The sequence below is a fragment of the Durio zibethinus genome, chromosome 10 (assembly GCF_047325235.1).
Source record: "Durio zibethinus cultivar Kanyao isolate XHJ-2024 chromosome 10, ASM4732523v1, whole genome shotgun sequence".
NCBI classification, from domain to species: Eukaryota; Viridiplantae; Streptophyta; class Magnoliopsida; order Malvales; family Malvaceae; genus Durio; species Durio zibethinus.
The window spans coordinates 10866749-10889891 of NC_143171.1; the positions used below are offsets into that span (position 1 = coordinate 10866749).

The 23143-nt window shown below is 35.6% G+C and overlaps 3 protein-coding genes across 10 annotated transcripts; 2 read left to right on the forward strand and 1 right to left on the reverse strand.

The window, feature by feature from the left end:
• The first annotated feature begins 219 nt into the window (after window positions 1–219).
• On the forward strand, window positions 220–10107 carry EMB2763 (ribonuclease II family protein). 4 transcript variants are annotated; one of them, XM_022883887.2, is made up of 24 exons: window positions 220–410; window positions 549–689; window positions 810–967; window positions 1073–1128; window positions 1208–1330; window positions 1575–1711; window positions 1823–2063; window positions 2340–2496; window positions 2870–3110; window positions 3217–3373; window positions 3451–3519; window positions 4062–4187; window positions 4334–4386; window positions 4478–4584; window positions 6666–6720; window positions 6831–6930; window positions 7721–7832; window positions 8350–8470; window positions 8660–8731; window positions 8825–8930; window positions 9032–9127; window positions 9315–9396; window positions 9514–9579; window positions 9795–10107. In XM_022883887.2, exons 1-24 carry the CDS (start codon window positions 357–359, stop codon window positions 9994–9996), a joined length of 2832 nt encoding a protein of 943 aa, XP_022739622.1. In that variant the 5' UTR covers window positions 220–356; the 3' UTR covers window positions 9997–10107. The 4 variants fall into 4 exon arrangements, with proteins under 4 accessions (XP_022739622.1, XP_022739623.1, XP_022739624.1 ...); XM_022883888.2 differs by having other exon boundaries at window positions 8672–8731; XM_022883889.2 differs by having other exon boundaries at window positions 1580–1711.
• Window positions 10108–11750: 1643 nt separating this feature from the next.
• On the forward strand, window positions 11751–17074 carry LOC111291738 (uncharacterized). 4 transcript variants are annotated; one of them, XR_016345764.1, is made up of 5 exons: window positions 11944–12516; window positions 12836–13916; window positions 14942–15238; window positions 16444–16572; window positions 16781–17074. XR_016345764.1 is itself a non-coding variant. In XM_089766800.1 (4 exons), the coding sequence occupies exons 1-3, from the start codon at window positions 12080–12082 to the stop codon at window positions 15236–15238; spliced, it is 1815 nt and encodes a 604-aa protein (XP_089622926.1). In that variant the 5' UTR covers window positions 11944–12079; the 3' UTR covers window positions 15341–16466. The 4 variants fall into 4 exon arrangements, 1 of the variants encoding a protein (XP_089622926.1); XR_016345763.1 differs by having other exon boundaries at window positions 11751–12516; window positions 14942–16572; window positions 16730–17074; XR_016345762.1 differs by having other exon boundaries at window positions 11751–12516; window positions 14942–16572.
• A 1055-nt stretch (window positions 17075–18129) lies between these two features.
• LOC111291739 (protein PIN-LIKES 7-like) lies at window positions 18130–22985 on the reverse strand. Of its 2 annotated transcripts, none has more exons than XM_022883685.2 (10): window positions 22769–22985; window positions 20831–21153; window positions 20560–20639; window positions 20151–20275; window positions 19919–20040; window positions 19579–19794; window positions 19371–19487; window positions 19158–19258; window positions 18763–19001; window positions 18130–18678 (listed from the first exon to the last, which is right to left on the reverse strand). In XM_022883685.2, the coding sequence occupies exons 2-10, from the start codon at window positions 20963–20965 to the stop codon at window positions 18554–18556; spliced, it is 1260 nt and encodes a 419-aa protein (XP_022739420.1). In that variant the 5' UTR covers window positions 20966–21153; window positions 22769–22985; the 3' UTR covers window positions 18130–18553. The 2 variants fall into 2 exon arrangements, with proteins under 2 accessions (XP_022739420.1, XP_089622927.1); XM_089766801.1 differs by having other exon boundaries at window positions 20151–20313.
• Window positions 22986–23143: the final 158 nt, after the last annotated feature.

The window sequence follows — 23143 nt, forward strand, 5'->3', positions numbered from 1 at the left end:
TGTTTAGCATTATATTTGAAGGAAAAGCAATTTTTTTAAGGAAAACTACTTTCACCAAAAATCCTAAACCAGGCTTTTATGGTGAATATAAATCTAAAAGAAAAAGCAAACGTTACAGGAGAACTTAAGGAAGACGGTAGCATGATTGGGCTGGGCAATTGGACTTACGTTTGGCAACAGCGTTAGGCTTTAAAAGCTCGAAGAAAAAGAAGAGAAGGCGGTCAATTAATTATTCTTTGCCGCTTCTGCACTCCAACTTGAAGAGGACGAAGCAATTTAAACCTAACAAAAAAAAAAAAAAAGAAGAGATTTGTTGGGGTTGGACTTTGGAGGCAGAAACCAGAGGAGAAGAGAAGATGTTGCAGAGCAACACATTCAGCCGGAAAACCAAGGCGGGCAGAATTAAGAAGGTACTCCTGTCTTTTTAATTGTTATTTATTATTATTGCTATTTAAAATAAAAAACTTAAAACCCTAACTATGGCCTTTAGTTGATGATGATGATGATGCGATGGAGTGAGTATTTGATTTGTTTATGGAATTATTCAGGAAGTAAGAGAAATATATCTGAGAGACGACATTTACTGTGGAGCTTCTGCTTGCAAAACATGTCTCGCTTCCACTTGTCGTGCTCCTTTGGATGCTTCTTCTCCCCTTCTCATTCTTGATACTAATGTCCTTCTTCATCAGGTTTCTTTCTTTCTTTTTTTTTTGCTTGAATATAATATTAGTGATTCTTTCATTATCTTTCATTCTAATCAACATGATGAATTCATTGTTATTATTATTATTTGATGTTTTAATTGTAAGATCGACTTGCTCGAGAACCCCGCAATTGATAACGTGGTGCTCTTATCGGTGGTGCTGGATGAGGTTAAGAACAAGAACATGGCCCATTACAATAGAATTAGAGCTCTCTCCACCAATCCTCTCCGCAAATTCTATGTTTTCAGTAATCAGTTCCATAAGTCAGTTTTCTCATTCCACTTCATTCACTCACGACCGCTAATAAAATGCTTTTATATTCAACATCCTTTTCATATCTTTCTTTATTTCTTTCTTTTTGTTAATAGAGAGACATTTGTAAAGCGCATGGATGGTGAAACTCCAAATGATTACAATGATAGAGGTTACCTTTGCTCTTTAATCTTTCTTTAATCATTTGCTTCTGAAATTCAACTTATTTACAATGTCCAATTGTGCTTCAGCAATTCGGGTGGCTACTCGATGGTATCAAACTCATCTTGGTGCTGCAACACCAGTTTTACTTATAACCAATGACAGAGACAATAAGAGGAGGGCTAGCGAAGAGGGCATATCTGCTGACACAAGTATGCACACGTCACTTGCTTAGGCATCTCTCTCAACTTGATATTTCATATATTGAGTTGCTTTTAATAATCTATTATCATCTCTATTTCGAAATTATTTGCACACGTCACTTGCTTAAGCATCTCTCTGAACTTGATATTTCATATATTGAGTTGCTTTTAATAATCTATTATCATCTCTATTTCGAAATTATTTGAATTATTCATGCATGAAGCATACTGTTCAATGGTCAATTTGTTTCAGTTCAGTCCTATGTAAAATCTTTGGGTCAACCAGAGTTGCTTGACCTGCTTGTCCATCCTGCACCCGAATCTGAAGATGTTACCATGGAACAAATTGAAGATTTGAGACCTTCCAAGAAACAAGTTGTTTATCAAGAGGTGTATCTGCTAATGCTGTTTACCATTATTAATTGTAAACAGTGAATTTGGTTAAGTTGTCTTCCCATGAAACAAATTGGTTATCTAAGATTTATTCCTTTCTTTGTTCAGCATAAACCCATGTCTGAGATTACTTTGGGTTTGCATCGTGGAATATACCATCAAGGAAAGCTTCGAGTTAATCGTTACAATCCATTTGAAGCATATGTTGGAAGTGAGAGCATAGGTGATGAAATAATTATATATGGACGTCAAAACATGAATAGGGCTTTTGATGGTGATATAGTAGCTGTAGAACTTCTGCCTCAAGATCAGTGGCACGAGGAGAAGAACTTATCCATTGCAGATGAAGGTATTAAGTTTTTGTGTTTTCTAAGTTCCTTGGAAAAATTTAATGCTTTTTATTGTTTATAAATGATTGTGTAGTATGCTGTCACTATGCTTTAATGTTATAAAAAGGTTTACATGTTTTCATTCTGAGCACAATGCTTAGTGTCTTTATTGGTTCCTTAGTAAATCGATACTTTTATCATGGTCTCATTGCATAAGGGTACAAATACTAAACATACCGCTATCACTTTTACATGTATGTGTCAAGTTTCTTACCATGTTCTCTATTCCATTGCAGAGGATGAGGAAGAAGATGATGTTCATTTAGCTCCAAGCAGTGCTGATGATGCTCCTAGAACTACGAATCTGGTATCAGGTTCGGCCACTGAAACGAATTCCACTCCATCTCGTCATTCTGGCCGTATTGTTGGTATTATAAAGCGGAACTGGCATTCGTAAGTAATCTTGCTGTCATCATAAACATTATGTTTTTATATCTGTTCTTTTGCTGTTGCATAGCTTATAACTGTCTCCTCAACCAGGTGAGAGCCCAGTTATGAATTAAATATGCATGATTGTGTCTTGTTTTCTATCTTTAGTTCAGCCTGTTCAAGTTTTATCTTTAGCGAAGCTCTTTCAAATAACGTAATTTTGGAGATATTCTTCATATATCCTATCGTGTGAAGTCATGTGTTAATCTTTGTGGATTCTGTATTCACTGCTATTCAAATCAAACATGGTCAAAATGCCATTTTCTTTAATTTTCCCTGCTTGATGGTGTTGACTCTTTCTTTCTATTCTGCTCACAGTCTAAATGATCACTTGCAGTTATTGTGGGTCTTTGGAGCCAATGGCTATGCCTGCTGGTACAGGAAGCTTTACATCTGCATTATTTGTCTCCAAAGATCGTAGAATTCCTAAAATTCGGATTCAAACCCGACAACTTGAGAATCTTTTGGATAAGAGGATAATTGTGGCAGTTGATTCTTGGGACCGCCAATCTCGGTATCCTTCTGGTCATTATGTACGAGTCATAGGAGAAATAGGTGATAGAGACACTGAGAGTGAGGTATGTGATAATAACTTCTTCTTCTTCTTCTTCTTCTCTCTCTCTCTCCCTCCATCCATCTCATGGTAATTACTGAGATTAGTAATACTCTTTTATTGCGTTGCAGGTGGTGTTGATAGAGAATGATATAAACTCAAGGCCCTTTTCTGCCCAAGTTTTGGCTTGTTTGCCAGCATTACCATGGTCTGTGTCTAGCGAAGATGTGACAAATTCTATCCGGCTGGATTTGCGATCTTTGTGTGTCTTTAGTGTGGATCCCCCTGGTGTGTATGCTTAATGGACTAGTGAATTATGTATTTTGCAAATGTCATACAGAGAGAGATGCTTCTTGCTTGTGCAGGTTGCAAGGACATTGATGATGCACTACACTGTACTGCTCTTCCAAATGGAAACTACGAAGTTGGAGTTCGCATCCTGTATACTTTGACTATATAATCTTTTTATGAAATCCGACTTACATGTTATGTGAAGGAATGAATAGAGTTGACATGGATATGCATCGTTTACAAATTACCTTTTATAAAGTTTTAGGATTTGAGGGAAAGATTTTTATTTAATTATTGCAAATAAAAAATTGCGAACAAGAGATTCTCACGTGCTGCTCTGAAATCTCAATATTTGGTTCATACTTATGTAAGAATATTGATGTGCTTTTTGTACCACTTTAGTTTTTTTTTTTTTTTTTTAATTTCCTCTCTAGAGCCCTTTTCCACCTTTATGATGCATCTCCTTATTATCTGTTAAACGCATAATCTTTTTTCTTATGAAGAGAGGGAACCAGAAAGATGATACCCTCGCTGTATCTATTGTTTCTAATCAATCATCATGAAAGGCTGTGCTTTGTGAAAATTGGGAGATTTGCAACAATTACATGTACCTTGTATTAGGGCTTTTATGTATTTAAAATATCTTGATGCGGTTGGATGTTCTTCTTTAATAATATCTAATCAGATATTGCTGATGTAACAAATTTTGTTCACCCTGGCACCCCACTGGATGATGAAGCTTCCCAGAGGGGCACATCTGTCTACCTTGTTGAGCGCCGAATCGACATGCTTCCTAAACCTCTGACAGAAGGTTATTTTTGTATTTCTTTTTCCCCTTCCAAGTATTTTTTTAGAGTTGTATATGATGATAACTCATAAAAAGGTTTTGTTGGATTCTATACTTGATTTTCAATTTTTTTTTTCTGATATTAAACTACTCATGATTATTATTTGCAGATATATGTTCACTTAGAGCTGATGTAGAAAGGCTATCTTTCTCAGTTATTTGGGTATGTGCTACTAAATTTATTCACATGATGATAAGGCTAGGTTTTTGTTTACTTTTCCAATAAATAAAAACTTACCTTCAATCAATTCCAGGAAATGACGCCTGAAGCAGAAATTATCTCGACAAGATTCACAAAAAGTGTTATCAAATCATGTGCTGCATTATCTTATGTTGAAGCCCAGGCTAGGATGGATGATAGGTGCGCTAATGTAGCCTTTTTGACTAATTGTCAAAAGACTAGCTCATTTTTACTTATTGCACCCTTATCTGATTCATGGAGCTACATTTTCTTTTTCTTGTTTAGTTATTGTGATTCTTTGTGTTTGCCATAATAAGAAGCATGGCTTCCTTCTTAAGATAGATTTCTTTAGTAGGTTCTTGCCACATAGACTTTTTTTTTTCATGTTGCTTCAACATTTTAACTTTTACATTTTGTAATCATTTGTTGAGTGCCCATGGCATACAAAGTGACATTGCCAGACTTGCCACTTTTAGTAGATTATCAATGGATGTGGCTCATTCAGAAGTTGGGTGTGACACAGGGATGAATAGTTTCTGAAGTAAGGAAGAGAGTTACACATGGTGTACTCAAGCTTCAGACTATGAATTAATATACATAATCCCAGTATTTTGCTGTTAGTTCGTGGTGAATAGAGCTATCAAGGGTGGGGAATAACATACAATTACTGAGAAGAGATTCCATTGGAGTTTGTGTTACTACTTGTTCTTGCTGGATGGATTGAAAATGCTTTTAGGCTAAATGGTTATGATGCAGACTTTGAAATTGTGTGCTATGGAGTCATGACTTGTTAGCTTTATTTTTGTTCTGAATATTGATTCCATTCTAGAAATACCTTCGACCGATCTTGTTGCATCAGCAGGGGCGGATTTAAGGTGGGGGCAGCTGCCCCCACTGAAATCTTGAAAATTGAGATCTTCTATTGGTAAAAGACCCCAAATTTGAATAATTATTGTGTTTTGCCCCACTAGTCCTAAAAAATAAGTAAAATTATTGCAAATAAATCCAAAATTCTTAATTTTTTTGCTTTTTACCCCATTAAATGTAAAAGAAACATTTTAACTATGGATCGATTATAATATTGAAATGTATATAGATGTAATGACAAAACAAAAAGAGTAATTGAGTAAGCTAATGGTTTAAAATGTAAATATAAAATTTATCTCTTCACTTTACTTCTTAATCGAGTTAAAATGAGTTTTTAAATGGGTTATAAAACATGTCGTGCTATGTTGTGTTTAATCCAACTTGCTTGATAAATTTGTTAGTTGTGTGATGTTATGTAACCCATTTAATTAATATATTTGTGTACGTGTTTAAATTGTTAATCTGTTTATTTAATCATATCATATTCATGTTTATCTATATAAGTGTTAATACTCTTTCTAGACACAACAAACTTAAGACAAACAAACACGAATTTTCATGTCTTGTTCTTATATAAAAATGAATTTTTATACTTTTTTTAAAAAATTTTATATAAATATTTTATTTTTTTTATATTTGTAGAAGTATTTGACATTATACATTTTAACGAAATTTATTTCAAGTTATAATAATTTTTAAATAAAATTTATGTAAACAAATATTACTTAATAATTTTGCCCCCACTGAGTATGAATCTTGGATCCATCCCTGTGCATCAGTATGTAAACAACTTTTTTTCCATAGGATAAATTAGCCATGCTATTTAACTCAAATTTCTTCACCAAGTAAACAGCTGCTGTGAGCAAAAGTGTGAAGCGGCAAAAATGACCACCAGACAGAAAAGAGTATCATTCCCTCTAGACGTTAAGCTTGGATCTTAAAAGCTGTTAGTTTACTTATTTGTCAGAGAGCGTCTATTATTTTGGTGCGAATAGGGAATGTGTTGGCTTTGAGGGTTTTGGATATGTTTAAGGTTGATAACTGTCTAAATTTCCTAAACTGTTATTTGCTTTTACTATTCGTTTCTATATATGTTTTGGTAAAAGTATCACCTATTACCCACCTAGTTTGCTTATTCTCTTACTCTGTCAAATATTCAGGGCAAAAGAAATTTCCCATTTCCTTTCTTGCTCATCTGGTCTAAAAAATGTGAATACAATCTGTGAAAATTTCTTTGTAGCACATTCATGGATTTCCTTTCTATTTCTTACTTACTAGTATATGCTTTTCACTTACATACGACAGTGGATATCTGATTTCTTAGGACCTAGTGGAATGAAGTGTTGAGTTTTTTCTGGTGTCTGAGCATTCTTATTGCTTTGGTACTTTTGCAGTCGATTGATGGACCCATTAACCACAGATTTGAGAAATATGAATGCTCTGGCTAAGGTATCTTATCAAAGAGCCTGTTTCTACTCATAATTGTAATATACTGGGGTTAATTGGCTTTTTCAGTTTAGATTCCTCTGACATGTTTATCGGCACATATGAAACTACAGATAATGAGGCAAAGGCGTATCGATAGAGGAGCCTTAACTCTTGCTTCTGCTGAAGTCAAGTTTCAAATTGATACTGAGACTCATGATCCACTCGATATTGGTCTGTTGCCTAATACAATTATTTTACTCTTAATCTGGAACATGAATCAAGATATTTTAACTTTAATTCATAAAAAAAAAAAATTCAGTCCATCTAAAAGTAAATGATTTGAAATATTAATATGCTTTCTAGCAGGGCTCTACTACTGCACTCCACCAGCATGAATTGACCTTTTTTATCTGTCAGCAAGCATGAGTAGTTGCAGTGAGACAATGAATTATATGGTGATGCTAATTATTTGTGTTGACCCAATTTTTCTACATGATGATTATTCCGTCAGAAAATTTTCTTTAATTATTAAGGTCTTCTAGTAGTTAGTTATGTTGGAGGTGCTAAATGTAGGAATTAGACATGAAAAGGAATCTCATATGGTTCATTTTGTGGTTGATTAAAATTTTACAGTTTCCCCTCATAAAAAGCAAACCAAAGGGCAATTTAAAAAATTGCTTCAAGCAGAATACGTTCTGTATACTGTGATGTTATTTTTTGGGAACTGTCGGATAATTAGAACATATTTTAGGACTTTATCTGTGTTAACCTTTTTTGTTTAATTGAATGATTTACATACTCTTGTTTTGTTCTATTATTTCATTGTTTTTGTCCTTTAAATTTTGTCCTATACTTTTGGCCTTTTCTTCACTTGTCCAATGATGAATGATAATAATTAAGAATTATGATTAAGAAAATGTCAATTAAATTAAATGGTTTTGAGTTCCCAAAATCCGGAAGAAATGTGTTTCAGATTTGCTCATCCTTAGATTTTTGTCTGATGTCTGAGTTATACATTCAGGCATGTATCAGATTCGAGAAGCAAACCAAATGGTTGAGGAATTTATGCTTGCTGCCAATGTTTCAGTTGCCAAACAAATCCGTGATTGTTTTCCTTCCTGTTCACTTCTAAGGTAAACTTGTCTTTTATGTTCCACTTTTGCCATGTCAATTTGCTTGAGGGACTTGGATTTCTTCTGTACCTTTTCTTTCCTGCACTGTTTAAGGTTGGCTTTTGGTTATGATTTAACTATAAGGTTTATCCCCCTCAGAAAAATGATTACTTTTTCTGTAAATGCCAGCAGAATTCCAAGCTAGTTGATGATCCTGTGTAAATTTATGTCACTGGAATTGTTTATCATAGGATGAAAAAGATTGCATGTTAGATTAGGTGATATGAATTACTTCATCAGAGATGGTGTTAAATCATAAAATTAGTGTTAATGGGTGATAATTGTGAATAATGTACACCATGTGATCTCTTCGACAATCCATAGTATTTTTGAAGTTTATACTGGCAATTTAGTTTTCCATCTACTACACGTACCTTTTATGGAAAAAAGTTCATAGAGTTGTGGCTATTGCTTGATGATGACTTTGTTGTTGTTTGACACCTCGGCTTGCTGCTCTGAACATTATTTTGGGGTGTAGGCGTCATCCAACTCCTACAAGAGAGATGCTTGAACCTTTGTTGCGCACTGCTGCTGCTGTTGGACTCGACTTGGATGTTTCATCATCGAAGGCATTGGCTGACTCACTTGACCGTGCTGTGGTAAGGTTCCTTTTCATTGTCTGACAGCACAGCTGATGTACCACCTCAAATGGTTCCTTTTCGTAGACATTGCTTTGTCAAGCTTCTAGCTTGTCAGGCTTCTGATTTTTTTTAATCGTTGTTGCTTGGGTCATGTATTTGTTTAGCCCCCTCTCTTTCTCTCTTAGTTGATTTCTTACTGTTGGGAAGAATATCTTGCAGCGTGATGATCCTTACTTTAATAAGCTGATTCGGATACTGGCAACTAGGTGTATGACACAGGTGAAGTTAGCGAGAATAATTATTTCAATCTCCTGATAATTTTGGCTGAGGCATGTTTTTACTTGTACTAATTTGCCTTGGATTACAAATTAGGCGGTTTATTTCTGTAGCGGGGATCTCAGCCCTCCAGAATATCATCATTATGGGCTTGCTGCGCCACTATATACTCATTTCACTTCTCCTATTAGGAGATATGCAGGTTTGTGAACAGAAATTTGTTTGTTTCTTTTCCTTTTATTGCTGAATGTGTACTTGGTGATGATACTATAAATTGAGTATGCAACTTTGCCCTCTTTGCAGATGTTATTGTGCACAGGTTGCTTGCTGCATCCCTAGGGATAGATAAGCTTCCTTCAGTTTTCCAAGACAGAACCCAACTCACTAGTATTGCTGATAGTAAGTCTTGTTCTCTTTCTTAACGTTTCTAGGCTACATAGATTTGCAAACAGTCTTTACATATGCCGTGTACCCATGATATAGCCATTCATGGCTTCCAGTGCATCTACCTGTTTGTTTTTATGTGGTTGAAAATTATCTTCACCCTTTGGACGATGAAAATGAAATTCATACTCTCACTTTGCAGATCTGAATTATCGTCATAGGAATGCCCAAATGGCAAGCAGGGCCTCTGTGGAGCTCCATACTATCATCTACTTCAGAAAACGGTATGTGCCTTAGCATCTGCCATTGAGTCAAACGCACTTGTGTAGACCAGCATTCACAATTGCACATGCACCAAAATCGATTGAAGTTTTATTTGTATTGAATTTTTTCTGCTGCAGGCCCACTGACACTGAAGCCAGAATAGTGAAGATAAGATCCAACGGGTTTATTGTGTTTGTTCCCAAGTATGACCTTCGATCTTATGCTGGATTATTTATTTTCTGATCCCCTACATTCCCCAAAGAAAAGAAATTTTTTTTTTAATGATTTTGGTTTGCTGAAGAAAGATAAGAGTGGAAGGAAATTCATGGCTAGCGTAATGCTTTATGCTTATGTTTTACTTTGTGAAGCTGTTCAGCGAAGAAAATTAACACGAGTGTATGTTGTATGTTATCATCAGATATGGCATAGAAGGACCAGTGTACTTGACAACAAGAGGAGAGAAGGGAAGCGGGGAGTGGTATGTGGATGAGCAGCAGCAGAAGATTGTAAAGATGGACAATAGCCTTTCTTACAGTGTTCTGCAAACAGTGAGGATCCACATGGAGGTTGTGGGACCCCAACCTAACCGCCCAAAACTGCAGCTTACTCTTATTTTCTAGAGCATAACATGCACCAAAGATTTCTTAGGTTAAGACCAAGTGTAATTTATATATATGGATGTTGTTTGATTTCTGGTGTTGTCGTAATGCAAGTTATTAGCCTTTGGTGAAGACCAAGTGTAATTTATATATATATATATATATATATATATATGGATGCTGTTTGATTTCTGGTGTGGTCGTCATGCAAGTTGTCATAACGGAGATCTATTGTTAGATATTGATTTTTAGGAGTCGTCATCAATTTTTTTTATCTAGGTGCGATTGATCACCTAAGGATTTTTCTGATTGAATTTTCATTCACAATAGGATTTTTCAATTTTCAATCACAGTCTTCAAAAAAAAAATAATAATAATAATAATAATAAGATAATAAAAAAAAATCAGATAAATAAATAAAATAAAATTAACAGATAATTAAAAAAATAAAATAAGATAAATTCAAAAATATTACAAAATAATAATAATAATAATATAATAATTATATAATTATATAAATAAAATATTTATAAATATTAACAAAAAATAAATAAATAAAATAAAAATAAAATAAATAAATAAATAGATAAATAAAAATATACACATATTAATACATAATAATAATAATAAATACATAAAATACAAAAAAAAATAACTGAAAAATAATACAAAATAAAAATTAAATTGAGTTTACCCATGGATCTGAATTCAATTGATCTGAATCTAAACTCAATTAAGTGTCTACACAAGTTATTGGCTTTTGGTGCGTCGGCTCCTCAAGGGCCCAACATGGTAGTAAAGAACCGGGCCGATACAGAAAATGGAGTAACCCTCGGATCTGCCCTCGTCTCTTGGAAGTTGGATAGACAACAAATTTGTTCCTACGACAGACATTTCCTTTCCATATCGTGGACGGAGGAGTGGACCAATCTATATATATTTGTTTTACAAAAAAAAATCTGTAATTTTTATATTATCGCCACTAATTGGGGTAGTGTTAGTAGAAAATTGCATTGGCTGGGCGACATGGAGACCAGATCGATAGTCATGGTTATTTATCCATCTGTCAAATAGAAAACAGAAAAGCCTCGACTCTCTTCTTCATGGAACATGTGGGACCACATAAGTACCTAAATCAACGTTAAAATAATAAAAAAGCATTCTAATTTTGTTACTTTATTTAAATAAATTTAAATAGTTTTATTATATACAAATAAGTGATTAATTTTTATTTTACATTTAAATAAAATTTTAAATCTTAATTTGTATATGAATAATTTTTTATTTTTTAATTTGTATTTAAATAAAATATTAACAGAAATCAATTTTTTATTTAAATAAGGGTATGTTTGAAAGTAAATAAAAAAATAAAAATTTATTTCAATAAAATGATAAAATTTAGAAATTTTTTAGTATTTTATTCTTAAATCAACGGCCCAAAAGAAAAGAAACACCTCTTTCCTCTAATTTCACATGATTCTTCAAAGTGGGTCACATGGCATTGGCAGACGAGGAGAACCCTATTAAACCTTCGAAGGAACCATATTTTACCATCATGCCATCGTAAGCTCACAGACACATGCATGTCATATTCAATTGTCATTAGTAATTGTAATATGCAAAGAAAATATAGACTTAGTTTTGTCAATTTGCATATCCATTATATTATTATACAGTTTAGTTTACGAGTAGCAGTGATGCATGCGTAATGCATGATGATGATGATGATGATGATGGCCCATGTAGAGTGAAGGGGCTTTTCCTGTCTATCAATCAAACATATTTTCAAAACACATTGCTCTTGTATTAAGTTATAACTTAGTACTCTGTCTACTTCCCCAGTCCCTGAAATAAAAGAAACAACCACCAGCTTCACCTCACCTCATCCTCATATTTACCTCCTTTGTCAGAAATCCAACACAGACAACAAATTAATTAATTAATTAATTAAATTTTTTTAAAAAAATTAAAGAAAGAAGACGACGAGCACAAAGTCAGAAATCTCGAGCACAGCACCCTCGCCCACTTTGTAAAAATAAGCTCCTTCCAGCTTAACCCATTTCCCTTCTACATTACCATCGCCATTAGGCCTAACCCACCGCCCATGGCTGCAGCCCTCGAGTGCTGGTCCAGCCGATCCACCACTGACGACGACTTGGTGGAGCAGGTTCTGATGCGGACTAACGACAGATCCGAGGAGCCCTCTTCTTCTTCTTCCTCCTCTGCTTCTGCTTCTGCTTCTTCTTCTTCTGCCAAACTCGAAGCGCCATCCGCCATGCACAAACGATTTCAGAGGCTGAGCAGGAACGTCTCCGAGGCCATCGCCTCTCTCAAGAACTCTCTCAACCTCGACTCCTCCTCCCCACGTCATCAGCCTCTTCCTGTCTCCTCTGTCCATTCTGCTTCCTCCAAAGTCGAGAATTGCCGAAAAGTGGTCTGGGGTACCGTTGTACGGAACTTGACTCAGCTTTATCCTGGAAGTCAGTTGCCTGAGAAGCTTGTCTCCAATATTCGGAAGCATTATGATTCCTTGCCTTTCAGGTTGCCTCGCCTCGCCTTGCCTTGCCTTGCCTATTACGAGTTCATACTCATTTTAGGTTACTCTGAAAAATGCAAGAATGAGCAACACAAATTTAAAACCAGTTTCTTTTCAGCATTAACTAAACTCAAATCTGAAGCATGGGTTTTGTTTTTCTTGGCTTTTAAACAGTTATGGTTTGGGTTTCTCATTATTTTGTTTTTTTTTTTTTTCTTAAAACGTTTAAATTGGCCTTGCCTTAGCTATCGCCAAAAATTTCTTATTTCTTATTCCTCAAGTTTACATTTTTCTCATTTTTCGTTTGGGGTATTACGTTGACAGTTATGCACAGGCGGGATTTGATATGAAAGAAGTGTTTCTACATATAAAATTGATAGAACAGGCATCAGGGGATGATCATCCTGCTATATTTATTCAGCAAGCGTCTGATGATGAGGTACAAGGTTCTGTTTTTAAGCTCACATTTGCTTGTAACTCTTCCTTTTCTTGGTCTGCCATGTCTGGTGCTCTTGATACTGCTTCCATTTGTTGCAAGAAGATACAGACATTTGAGAAAAAAGGCCTCACCCTTGGAATTATTCTCTTCTTGGTTCAATCCCCCCAAGACAAGTTATTTAAATCCCACATCGAAAATGCCCTCAAATCTGCTATCAAAAAGCCCAAAATGACCACTGTGAAGCTACCATTTGGACTTTGTGGGTGTCAGGAAGAGAGTACTAAGGGAAGAGACTTTGGGGAAACTGAAGAAGACGCAATTGAGCAGACTCACAGAAATGGGATTGAAAACGCAAATGCCAAGATTCAGCTTCAAATGCCTCTGCCCACTTCATCGTTTGTTGTAGTGGTTGATGAATGGCAAACCATCCAATCAGGTGTAGATGATATTGGAAAATGGCTATTGAGCTCTGATAATCTTGAGTTTATTGATCAGATTGGACCCAACTCTTTTAAAGGTGTTTACAAAGGTAAACGTGTTGGAATTGAAAAGCTCAAAGGATGTGACAAGGGGAATTCTTACGAGTTTGAACTTCGAAAGGATCTCTTAGAGCTTATGACTTGTGGGCATAGGAACATTTTGCAATTCTGTGGTGTTTGTGTTGATGAAAATAATGGGTTGTGTGTTGTGACCAAGTTGACGGAAGGTGGATCAGTCCATGATTTGATGCTAAAGAACAAGAAGCTTCAGATTAAGGAGATAATGAGAATTGCTGCTGATGTAGCAGAAGGAGTCAAGTTTCTTAACGATCATGGTGTTGCATACAGAGACCTCAATACACAGAGGATTCTGCTAGATAAGCATGGTAACGCATGCTTGGGGGACATGGGTATAGTCACTGCTTGCAAGAGTGTTGGCGAGGCAATGGAGTATGAAACTGATGGTTACCGTTGGCTAGCTCCTGAGGTTTGCATCATCTTACTTACTGTTCTTTGAATTAATTTCATCATGCCTATTCAACATTGGTCATAACCTCATTTCATTCCCTCCCCCAATCGCACAAACTCTATTTCCAACATTGATCATAACTCATAACCATCATGCCCAGTGAACTTCACCAATCACAGTCCAGCTATAATAAATCATTTCACCTAAATAAACCTTCTCAACAGTTGATTTACTACTTTTGGGCAATTCACATTGATTTTTGTTGAGTTTATGTAATGTTCTTAAGGTTCAATGTATGTGGGTACAACTATTAGATCAACTAATCTTGCTAAAAGAGACTTTATGTCACCTATCCAACATCATTGTTTGGGCATGCGTAACATTTCTTAATGATTGTTTTTGCTTTACACTTCAAAATGGTGTTTACCTTTATTTATGCAATCCTAAATTCTCAATTAACAAAGCATCAATACTGTTGAAGTGCTACTTTTACCGAATTGTCTAACTGTGGAGCCCGCATATCGGAACTTTTTAATTTTAGCATGATTTTAGTCCTTTTCCATACCAAATGTTAAAGGCCACTGTGCGACTGCTACTTTGCCTAATTGATATTGATATTATGATTATCTTTAAAGTTTTAGAGGAAATAAGTTATGATATTTATTCTATATATTTCAGTGACTATATAGTGATGCCATATTTTATTGTTTGTCTTTTTTTTGGGCATGCATCCATGGGGATGGGGGGGTTTCTGTGGTGAAAATTTCTTTCAACGTTAACTGGTTGATTCTTTCTACATGCAAGTTAGGTCTCTTTAACGTTGCAGATGTTTGTCGCTTATGCTTATTTGTATACCAAATTTACATAATTAATTTGTTCAGTGTTTAAAGTTGTTGATATTTTGGCGTAATGCATTATGTCATGATTTGACTTGCAAAAACAATAATATGTTATATGTGCTTTTTTTTATTTGTTTCATATTCCAATTCTGTACAACTTACAGGAGCTGATCATTTCTCGGCCCCAATATGTTTTGAGTGCAGATCATTGCTGGGGACCCAGAGAATGTTACTGAGACATGGATGAGTAATTCCTATAGTTTTGGGATGGTGATTTGGGAGATGGTGACGGGTGAGGCAGCCTATTCTGCATGTTCACCGGTGCAAGCGGCAGTAGGAATAGCTGCTTGTGGCCTAAGGCCCGATATCCCTAAGGACTGCCCACAAATCCTCAAATCTCTGATGACCAAGTGCTGGAATAGTTGCCCATCAAAGCGACTGCAATTCTCTGAAATTTTATCTCTATTGCTGCAGACCAATAACAATAGCAAACATTTATAGGTAAAATATACTTCAAAATAATTCATAAAATGTAATCCATTCATGCTAAAAGTATGTTATAGGAGGCTTACTATGTTATCTTGCTACGATGATTGAATGTAGATTTAGAAGTTTCTACAGCTGAAAAGAAGATATACTAAATCTCTTCTCTTTTGCCAACCTAAGTATGTCTTCTTTCTTTCACCATTTCGAATCAATATTTTTCATTTGGCAGCCAAAGAAGAAAATTAAAGAAAAAAAAGTCATTACTGATTCCATGGAATGTCTTGCCATAATATGCCTGTGACATATGAGCATTTATGGACTCGTGAGTGGTGGGAATATTTAAATAAATCTTCCTTGCATGTTTTATGACTAGACATTTATGTTGGTTGCAAAAGGCAAGGATTAATTGATTGAAAATGAGGAAAAGCAGAAAGAAAGGAGATTTTCTGAGCCCTTTTTGTGTCTACTGTTTTTGAGTGAAACAAGGAATAATTCCAGCTCAAGTTTTCTTTTGTCTCAATGGTGGCTGGTTGAGGGACCCAAAAGTGGTCATCTTGTTTTTTATGTCTTAGAAAAGGTGAGAATCATCAAATACCACAATGTTTCCACCTATGGGATAACTAGTGGTATAGAATTCCACACGGGAATTGGCTATAATTTCCTACATGTGTCAATGATTTGAGATAATATTAATAAAGAACTTTCGTAGGGATTTGCATAACAAACCTGTTCAGGTTGAAGCGATTCACTGCTCCGATGAGCATTTTTGGACCTCTCAAGTGCTGGTTGCTATAGGGGGAATTTACTGTGATGGGTGGTGAAGATCTTGTTGTGCACATCTCGTCAAGTAATCTGCTATATCTGAGTTCATAAACTGGTTAGAAAGATTGAGTTGATGTCTTTGTCTAGTTTGACCATTATCACATTAAATAAAGCATGATTGTCTTTTCTTTGTCTCTTCTTCCCATGTCTATCAAATAAAAAATAAGAGTGGATGTATTTGCTTATCATTTTCTTTAGTTTAGATAATTTTCATAATCACTTTAATCCATTTCATTGTTGTTCACCTGATATGATTATGAACGAGTTGAAGTTCTGAGGGAAGATGCCAGTGTGCAAACTTCTTCAAACCAGAAAGAAAGAAAGAAAGAAAACCTTAAGCTAAAAGCTTGTGTGGACGAGATTTATGTTGTTTATGGGTTTGGGTTGAGGAATTGCAGGGTATGCAGTTAGGTAAACGATCAAGAAAAAAAAAAAAATTTGCTGGACGCTGGAGGCAGAAATCAATTGTGAAGATGTTGCAGAGTAACACTTTCAGCTAGAAGACCAAAGCTGGAAAAGTAAAGAAGGTATCTTCTGAATTAAAACCCTAATGGCATTGACTGTGGAGCTGCAGCTTGCAAAACCTGTGATACTTTCTATACTCGTTTCATCTTTTTCATTTTTGATAATAATGTCAATCTTCATTATGTTATTTTTATAAACTGCTGATTCTTTGCATTTCAGTATCTGGAGCCTGGAATAATAAAGCTAATTTGAAAATGTTGTGGCTGTCAGATGGACTTTCGTGAGAATCTCTGTCAACAATGTTACTGCTGTCCATAATTCTGGATAAGGTTGACAACAAACGTGGCAGTTTGCAATAGAATTAGGGCTCTGTACAGCACTCATCTCTGCAAAATTTTTGTTTCTGGCTATTAGTTCCATAAGTTTGAGTGTGATACAACTAATAAAATGTCAGTACTATTCCTAGGGGATGTTTCCAAATGTTGTTTTGTTAACAGAGATTCATTTGTAAAGCACTGAATGGTTAAAGTCAAACAATTTCAGTGATAGAGGTTTGCTCTTTAATCTTCATCTTATATTTTCATTTCCAGTGCTTTGTCATATGCTGTTTGCTTTTAGGATATCTCCACCTTGTCTGCCAACTATCAACTTCATTTTGTTGGCTAGTTGATGATATCATACTCACCTTGGCCTTTCGACTTTGAGCTTAGAATCAATGACATTAAATGAGAGGAAGGTGAATAAACAGGGCATTTCTGTTGAGACAATTATTTGTACATTACACTTGCTTAGGTACCCCAACCAACTTGATATTCAAACATTGAGTTGCTGCTACTGATTTCTTGTCTTCTTATATGCATATTGCTGATTATTCATGCATGAAGTTTCGTGTTGAATGGTCAACTGGTTTCCACTCCCAATTAGAACTGTGGAAGTTGTCAATGTGTGTTCATGCATAAATTTGACAGTCTACTTAGATATTATAGAAAGAGCCGTGTGCTTAACAACAAGAGGAGAGTAGGGAAGCAGGACAATAGCCTTTTTTGTTTATAGTGTTATGCAAACAGTGGATCCATTTGCAGGTTGTGAAGCCCCAACCCAAGTGGTTAAAACTCCAGCTTACCCTTACCTAGAAGATGGAACTATTATGTGGACCCTTTAGTGGCAAGTTTTGTGTGCTAGTGTTATAACATTCCTTGTTCTCAGTTGAATCTAGTTTGATTCATACAATTTTCAAGTTGGCTCCAACGATTACATTCATTTTTCAATTTCAAGGTTAACCTTTGAGACCGATACGTCAATTTTAAATAAATGTTAGTAGTATTTGTATTCGTGTGCCACATCTCAAAGCACAATGCAGGAAGTTGTATCATCAATTTTGTTTATCAATGTTACAAGGTCGAAGGATAAAATTTTTAGAGCTGGACATGACCCTAGTCTATGGTGTACTAATTTCTGGTTGGTTTGAGTTTAATTGATGGATGCCATTGCTTGGTTAGTTAAAGGCTGCCATATACATGGTTTGAATATTGTTGTCAGTCCCAGCAAGTGGCAGAGTACATTGCTTTTCATTTCAACTACAAAATCTTCAATCCAAAAATTTTCGGAAGACCTCAAGAGAAAGAATCCAACTATGATGACACTGAAATGAATATGATGAACTATAACATTTTACATACAAAATGAGGTATAATGCCCCACCCCCAGCCCCCTGAACAGAAACAAGCTTCCTAGTCCTAACAGATCTGTATATTTTTTTTATTACAATTAAGTTAATTACTGGCACCTATATGTAAATATATCCACGCCATGGAACCCCTTTGACCTCCACTTGTCATTTCACAAGCCATTACACATCAGACCACTCGACTTCAGTCTTCAGTCTTCACTAATCACTCATCTCTCGCTTCAATTTCAATACCATATTAAAAGAGGGAAAAAAAAAAAAAAAGAATCTCATTCTCAAGTTCAGCTGTATAAATGAAATATGAATTGATGGCTTTTTTATTTTTGGGCTTTCTTAAATCCGGCACTGGAGTCTCTTCAGGTCAAGATCCACATGAAGACTGTTGGCCAAGTTGTGAGAGCAAGAGCGGCAGCCAGGTATGACCATAGAAAGAGGACCGAACACTCCTCTTGACCCACATTAAACAGCTGGGTCATGGTACCTGCAATCATTATTATTAGGTTTCGCGACTGGACATATAAACAGAAGAATGCTACTGTATGAATGAACCGATTTGGTTACTGACCAATATTCATAGCAGGTGGCAGAGTGAACTGAATCATCAGCACGTAACGGAACAAAGGGTCGGAGGGTAGGAAGCCAAGGTTCCCAGCTGCTTTAACAACCAAAATACCAATAGCCGGGAGTATAATGTATCGAACACCGACCACTCCCACGACAAGCAACGGTCTGATTGTGGAGGAACGTAAACCTTGAATCAAGTTGGCTCCTAGTATGAGGGTGATGCATGGGATTGTTGCATCCCTGCACAGGGTTTTTACTCTTAGCATTTGTTACAAAATTAATACAAGGAGGAGGGAGCCTCACATTTTTTGTATTTTGGCCATTATTCAATCGAAAACGAAATAAGTATATAACCATTACTTTAAGGATTATCAGCAAAGAGAGAAGAGCGCTTACCCTAGTAGTTTAATTGAGTCTTGGATTACCCGTAGTGGAGCCCCCTCACCGATTATAAGATTTCTCAGCCAACCGGTCGCTCCAAACAAGAATCCCAAAATCTGATAATGATACACACATGACATATATGGAAATGGAAAACGATAGTATCTTGTCGATGGTAAAAGAACACAATGGTAAAAGAACACAACTATATAGGAAGTAGAAACTTACCGCACCCAGCGTTGGCGGTGCCATTAGCTCTTCTAAAATCTGACGAAGAAACCCCACCGCTTTAACCCAGAACGATGCCTTCCCTTTTTGCTTTGGGCTACTTTCTTGGGATACATTCTGCAATAACAGTCATTTCAAAGGCATGAGGATTAATGAATGATTAGTGTTGTTCAATTATTCCAGAAACTTTTGTATAAAGGCTACGAACTGCTTGGTTCTCGGGATCTTCAATAGATTTTGTTGCCAGTGTTATAGCAACTTGCTCTTCACTTTCTCCCTTCAGAAGCTGACTTTCGGCTGTGGCATCCAAGCTCTTGTTGGCTTCTTTTGAAACGAATGCCTCAGCTGCTTCAAATGCTTTGAATTTCACAGCCGAAATTTTTAGCATTTGGTAACTGATAGTCCAAATGTAGAAACCACCAAGCTGCATTAATTAGCCAAAACATACATAATTGATCAGCCCTTCTGCTCATAAAATTATACAGGGTTTAATTACTAGTTCTTGGAACCAAATGCTTGTAGGTGAAAGCTTGAAATTATCACATTACCGCCATGGAGAAAGATGCATATGAAAGTCCAACTGAATTGCAAACATTACGATTCCCAAATGGGCTTCCATCCTCATTACAGATTGCAGGGACAATTATAAGGAGAAGATTTCCCAAGTTCCCTAATTCAAGAAAAAATAATTTAAGTACAAAATAGTCAACTACTTGAATGTATTAAACTGGACATGTAGGAAAAAACAGGAAGGGGCCTTGAAAGCTCAGTCAAACTTACCAGATGAACATGTAGCAATGATGAGACCTTCCAGATGGGGCTTTGGTCTCAGTATCTTAACCACGATCCATCCAACAATTCCTCCCACTAGAAAGGTAATTCCAATGTTTACAGGCATAAACCACCTGTGAATTGATGATCAAACCCATTGAAACGAAGCCACCTTTGGTACGAAAGTTAATAAGTATGTATTTATGTATGTAACTATGTATGTAGTATTTTCTCTGTTTTATTTGCACGTTTGCTTTCTTTTTGGGTTCAGAAGTTAGTTTTTGTATTGGAAAAAAAAAAAAAAAAACATTAAGAGCATGAGATGTTTATAATGCAGAAAGAGAGTTACTTTGAACCCCTCTCACATATATATATATATGGAAAAAGAGAGAGAAAGAGAGTAAAGCATATATCCTACCATGAAATAATGTCTTGGAGCGTGACAGTCTTGGCAAGACTTGCAAACATGAGCGCAGGGGTAAACACAACGAACACAAGCTGCGTTTAGTTACAGAACATATATGTTTTAAGGGTTAAATGAATATAAGATGGGTAAACAATGATTATCTTTGGGTGATAAAGAAGATGATTATGCACCGATGCTTCAAATGCTAAACATATATTTATAATTTCACCAACATATATACATAACGAAAAGAGCTTGTTCATGCACGAAAACAAATTGGTACCTTATTCAAGGATCTCCGGGTGTCTTCTGGGAGAAGTTTGCAATAATCAGTCGCCATGAAAGCGCCCAACAAACTTATTATAAATATCTGCAAAATTGGCATGGAAGCCACCTCGAACAGTGCCCAGAAACCCATCTTATAGCTTATACACGTACACTTATTCTTTCACCTTTGTTTATATATCAGACAGAAAATATATTGGGTGCAGTGCAGCAGCAGCTTCTTTCAATTCTCCCTGTTTGTTGATGGTTATGTTTTTTGTAGCAGCCACAGGAATATTGCATAACAATCTGAGGCTAAAAGAACAGAAGAGGAGGAAAATCCTGGGAAGGGAAGGGAAAGGGGAGAGCAAGATTACAAATTGGAGACGTACGACGTCAAAACAAATTCAAAGTTAGGAACATAAAAGAAGGCAAGTAAAAGCTAAGTGCGAGCAGCGGTAAAAGACATATAAATCAATGTGTCGAGGACTGGAGGAGGAAACATCGGTGAAGGTACCCTGAATTGTCAAGACTTTGAATATGTATGAGCGGGGTATTGGTCAGCTTTTATTTGTATTTGTATTTGTATTTGTATTTGTGTTGTTGATAACTAAGCGTCCAGGGACTGGAGGAGGAAACATCGGTGAAGGTACCCTGAATTGTCAAGACTTTGAATATGTATGAGCGGGGTATTGGTCAGCTTTTATTTGTATTTGTATTTGTATTTGTATTTGTATTTGTATTTGTGTTGTTGATAACTAAGCGTCCAGTAATAATTTCTCAATTGTAGTCAGATACGTTTGGTCCATCACTCTTTTTTTTTTCCCTGTGATGCACGTACCAATCTCCAAATATATAGAGAAGTGCAAGTGGATAGTTTTTTTTTTTTTTTTCCTTAAGTAAAAACCTTTTAATTTATGTTTGGATCATCTTGTTGGTTTCTCTTAAAGTTAGAATGTGATGATAGCGTCTGAATTTGGATAGCAGTTTGAGTGTGATGTAAATGCAAATGACAACAAATAATGAAGATTGGAGGGAGAGTTTGTTTGGTTTTTACTTGTGATTTGTGATTGGTCTAGCTGGAATAAGAGATCACAGATCCAGAATTAGAACTGAAGAAAAGTTGACCATCTTTTTACTTTTCCAGTTCAATACTGAGTTGCGAATTTATCCACACTTTTTTTTTTTTTTAACTTTCTTTTAGTTGAAAGAAAGAATGCCAAAAAGGGGTCAATATCAAATAATTTGCTGCTTCTGTCCTGTTGATCTATAAGACCAAAAAAAAAAAATGATCCTATTTGTAACCAAAAAAAAATTTTTTTTTTTTTTTTGCTGTTAAAAGGATTGAAATACTATTGTTAAGGATTAAAAAATTATTATAGTTAATAATCAGCACGGAATTGTATGTATGTATGTAGATATGTACATATATGGGACGGAATGACATGGAAAGAAAAAGGTGAAACGAAGAAACAAAGATTGGATGTTTGAAGTAAATACGCAAGCTTTTAGAAACCACATAGGCAGGATGAGGACGAGTGGTGGCATTGGCAGCCATTGCTAGACCTAAAAAAAATTGGAGCCATTTATTTTGAAATAGCAATTAATTAAGGAATAACAATTTGATTGGATAACGTTAACGAAGAAAAAAACAATGACCTACAATTCAAGGCTTAATAATTGGGACACCGAGAGAGATTGTGCAGAGACAAATTCAAACATATGAAAGTCAAATCAAAGATGTATTAAATTTATAAATTTAAAATTTAATTCAATTCATTTATATAATTATTTTAAAAAATAATATTTAATAAATTTAAATTTTAAAATTTAATATTTATAATAATATTTTTTTTATTTTCACTGTATGATTTTTTTATATAAAAATGATAGATTGAATGCAAAGACAGATATTGAAAGGAAAATAATAATAAATAGAGAAATTAAGACGACGAACCTGGAAATTAATCAATGCCAACAAGTAGTGGTGTGTGTTGAGGGTTGAGGAGTCATATGAGTAGTGCAGAAAGCGAAGGCAGCTGGGCGTGCGAGAAATTAATACGAGAAAGAGAGAGCTGTACAGAGATCAGTGATCCTACTCCCACAATGAATTAAGACGAGATTCGGCTGTCATGGCCCGTATTTTTGGTTTAGAGTTTATGTGATTTGTTTGTGCAACTCCAACCCGATCAATCTAATTTATAGCAAAAGCAAACGCGGATGCAAATTCAAAATAATAAAATATCCCCAGTTCCCCCCCACGCCAACCCCTGCAACAGGACAGTCAGTCACGACTCAATAGCCAGCCACAGCCAGGGGTCCACTTGCTTTC

What these genes read in the sequence shown, in the direction of transcription:
- EMB2763 (XM_022883887.2), top strand. Translation starts at nt 357, where the DNA reads ATGTTGCAGAGCAACACATTCAGCCGGAAAACCAAGGCGGGCAGAATT. An exon ending in TATCTTTCTCAGTTATTTGG is followed by an intron (nt 4,387 to 4,477) that starts GTATGTGCTACT and finishes AATCAATTCCAG; the next exon opens with GAAATGACGCCTGAAGCAGA. An exon ending in ATATGAATGCTCTGGCTAAG is followed by an intron (nt 6,721 to 6,830) that starts GTATCTTATCAA and finishes ATGAAACTACAG; the next exon opens with ATAATGAGGCAAAGGCGTAT.
- LOC111291738 (XM_089766800.1), top strand. Translation starts at nt 12,080, where the DNA reads ATGGCTGCAGCCCTCGAGTGCTGGTCCAGCCGATCCACCACTGACGAC. An exon ending in TATGATTCCTTGCCTTTCAG is followed by an intron (nt 12,517 to 12,835) that starts GTTGCCTCGCCT and finishes TTACGTTGACAG; the next exon opens with TTATGCACAGGCGGGATTTG. An exon ending in ACCGTTGGCTAGCTCCTGAG is followed by an intron (nt 13,917 to 14,941) that starts GTTTGCATCATC and finishes TTTTGAGTGCAG; the next exon opens with ATCATTGCTGGGGACCCAGA.
- LOC111291739 (XM_022883685.2), bottom strand. Translation starts at nt 20,965, where the DNA reads ATGGGTTTCTGGGCACTGTTCGAGGTGGCTTCCATGCCAATTTTGCAG. An exon ending in AAGATCCCGAGAACCAAGCA is followed by an intron (nt 19,488 to 19,578) that starts GTTCGTAGCCTT and finishes CTGTTATTGCAG; the next exon opens with AATGTATCCCAAGAAAGTAG. An exon ending in GACTCAATTAAACTACTAGG is followed by an intron (nt 19,002 to 19,157) that starts GTAAGCGCTCTT and finishes AACCCTGTGCAG; the next exon opens with GGATGCAACAATCCCATGCA.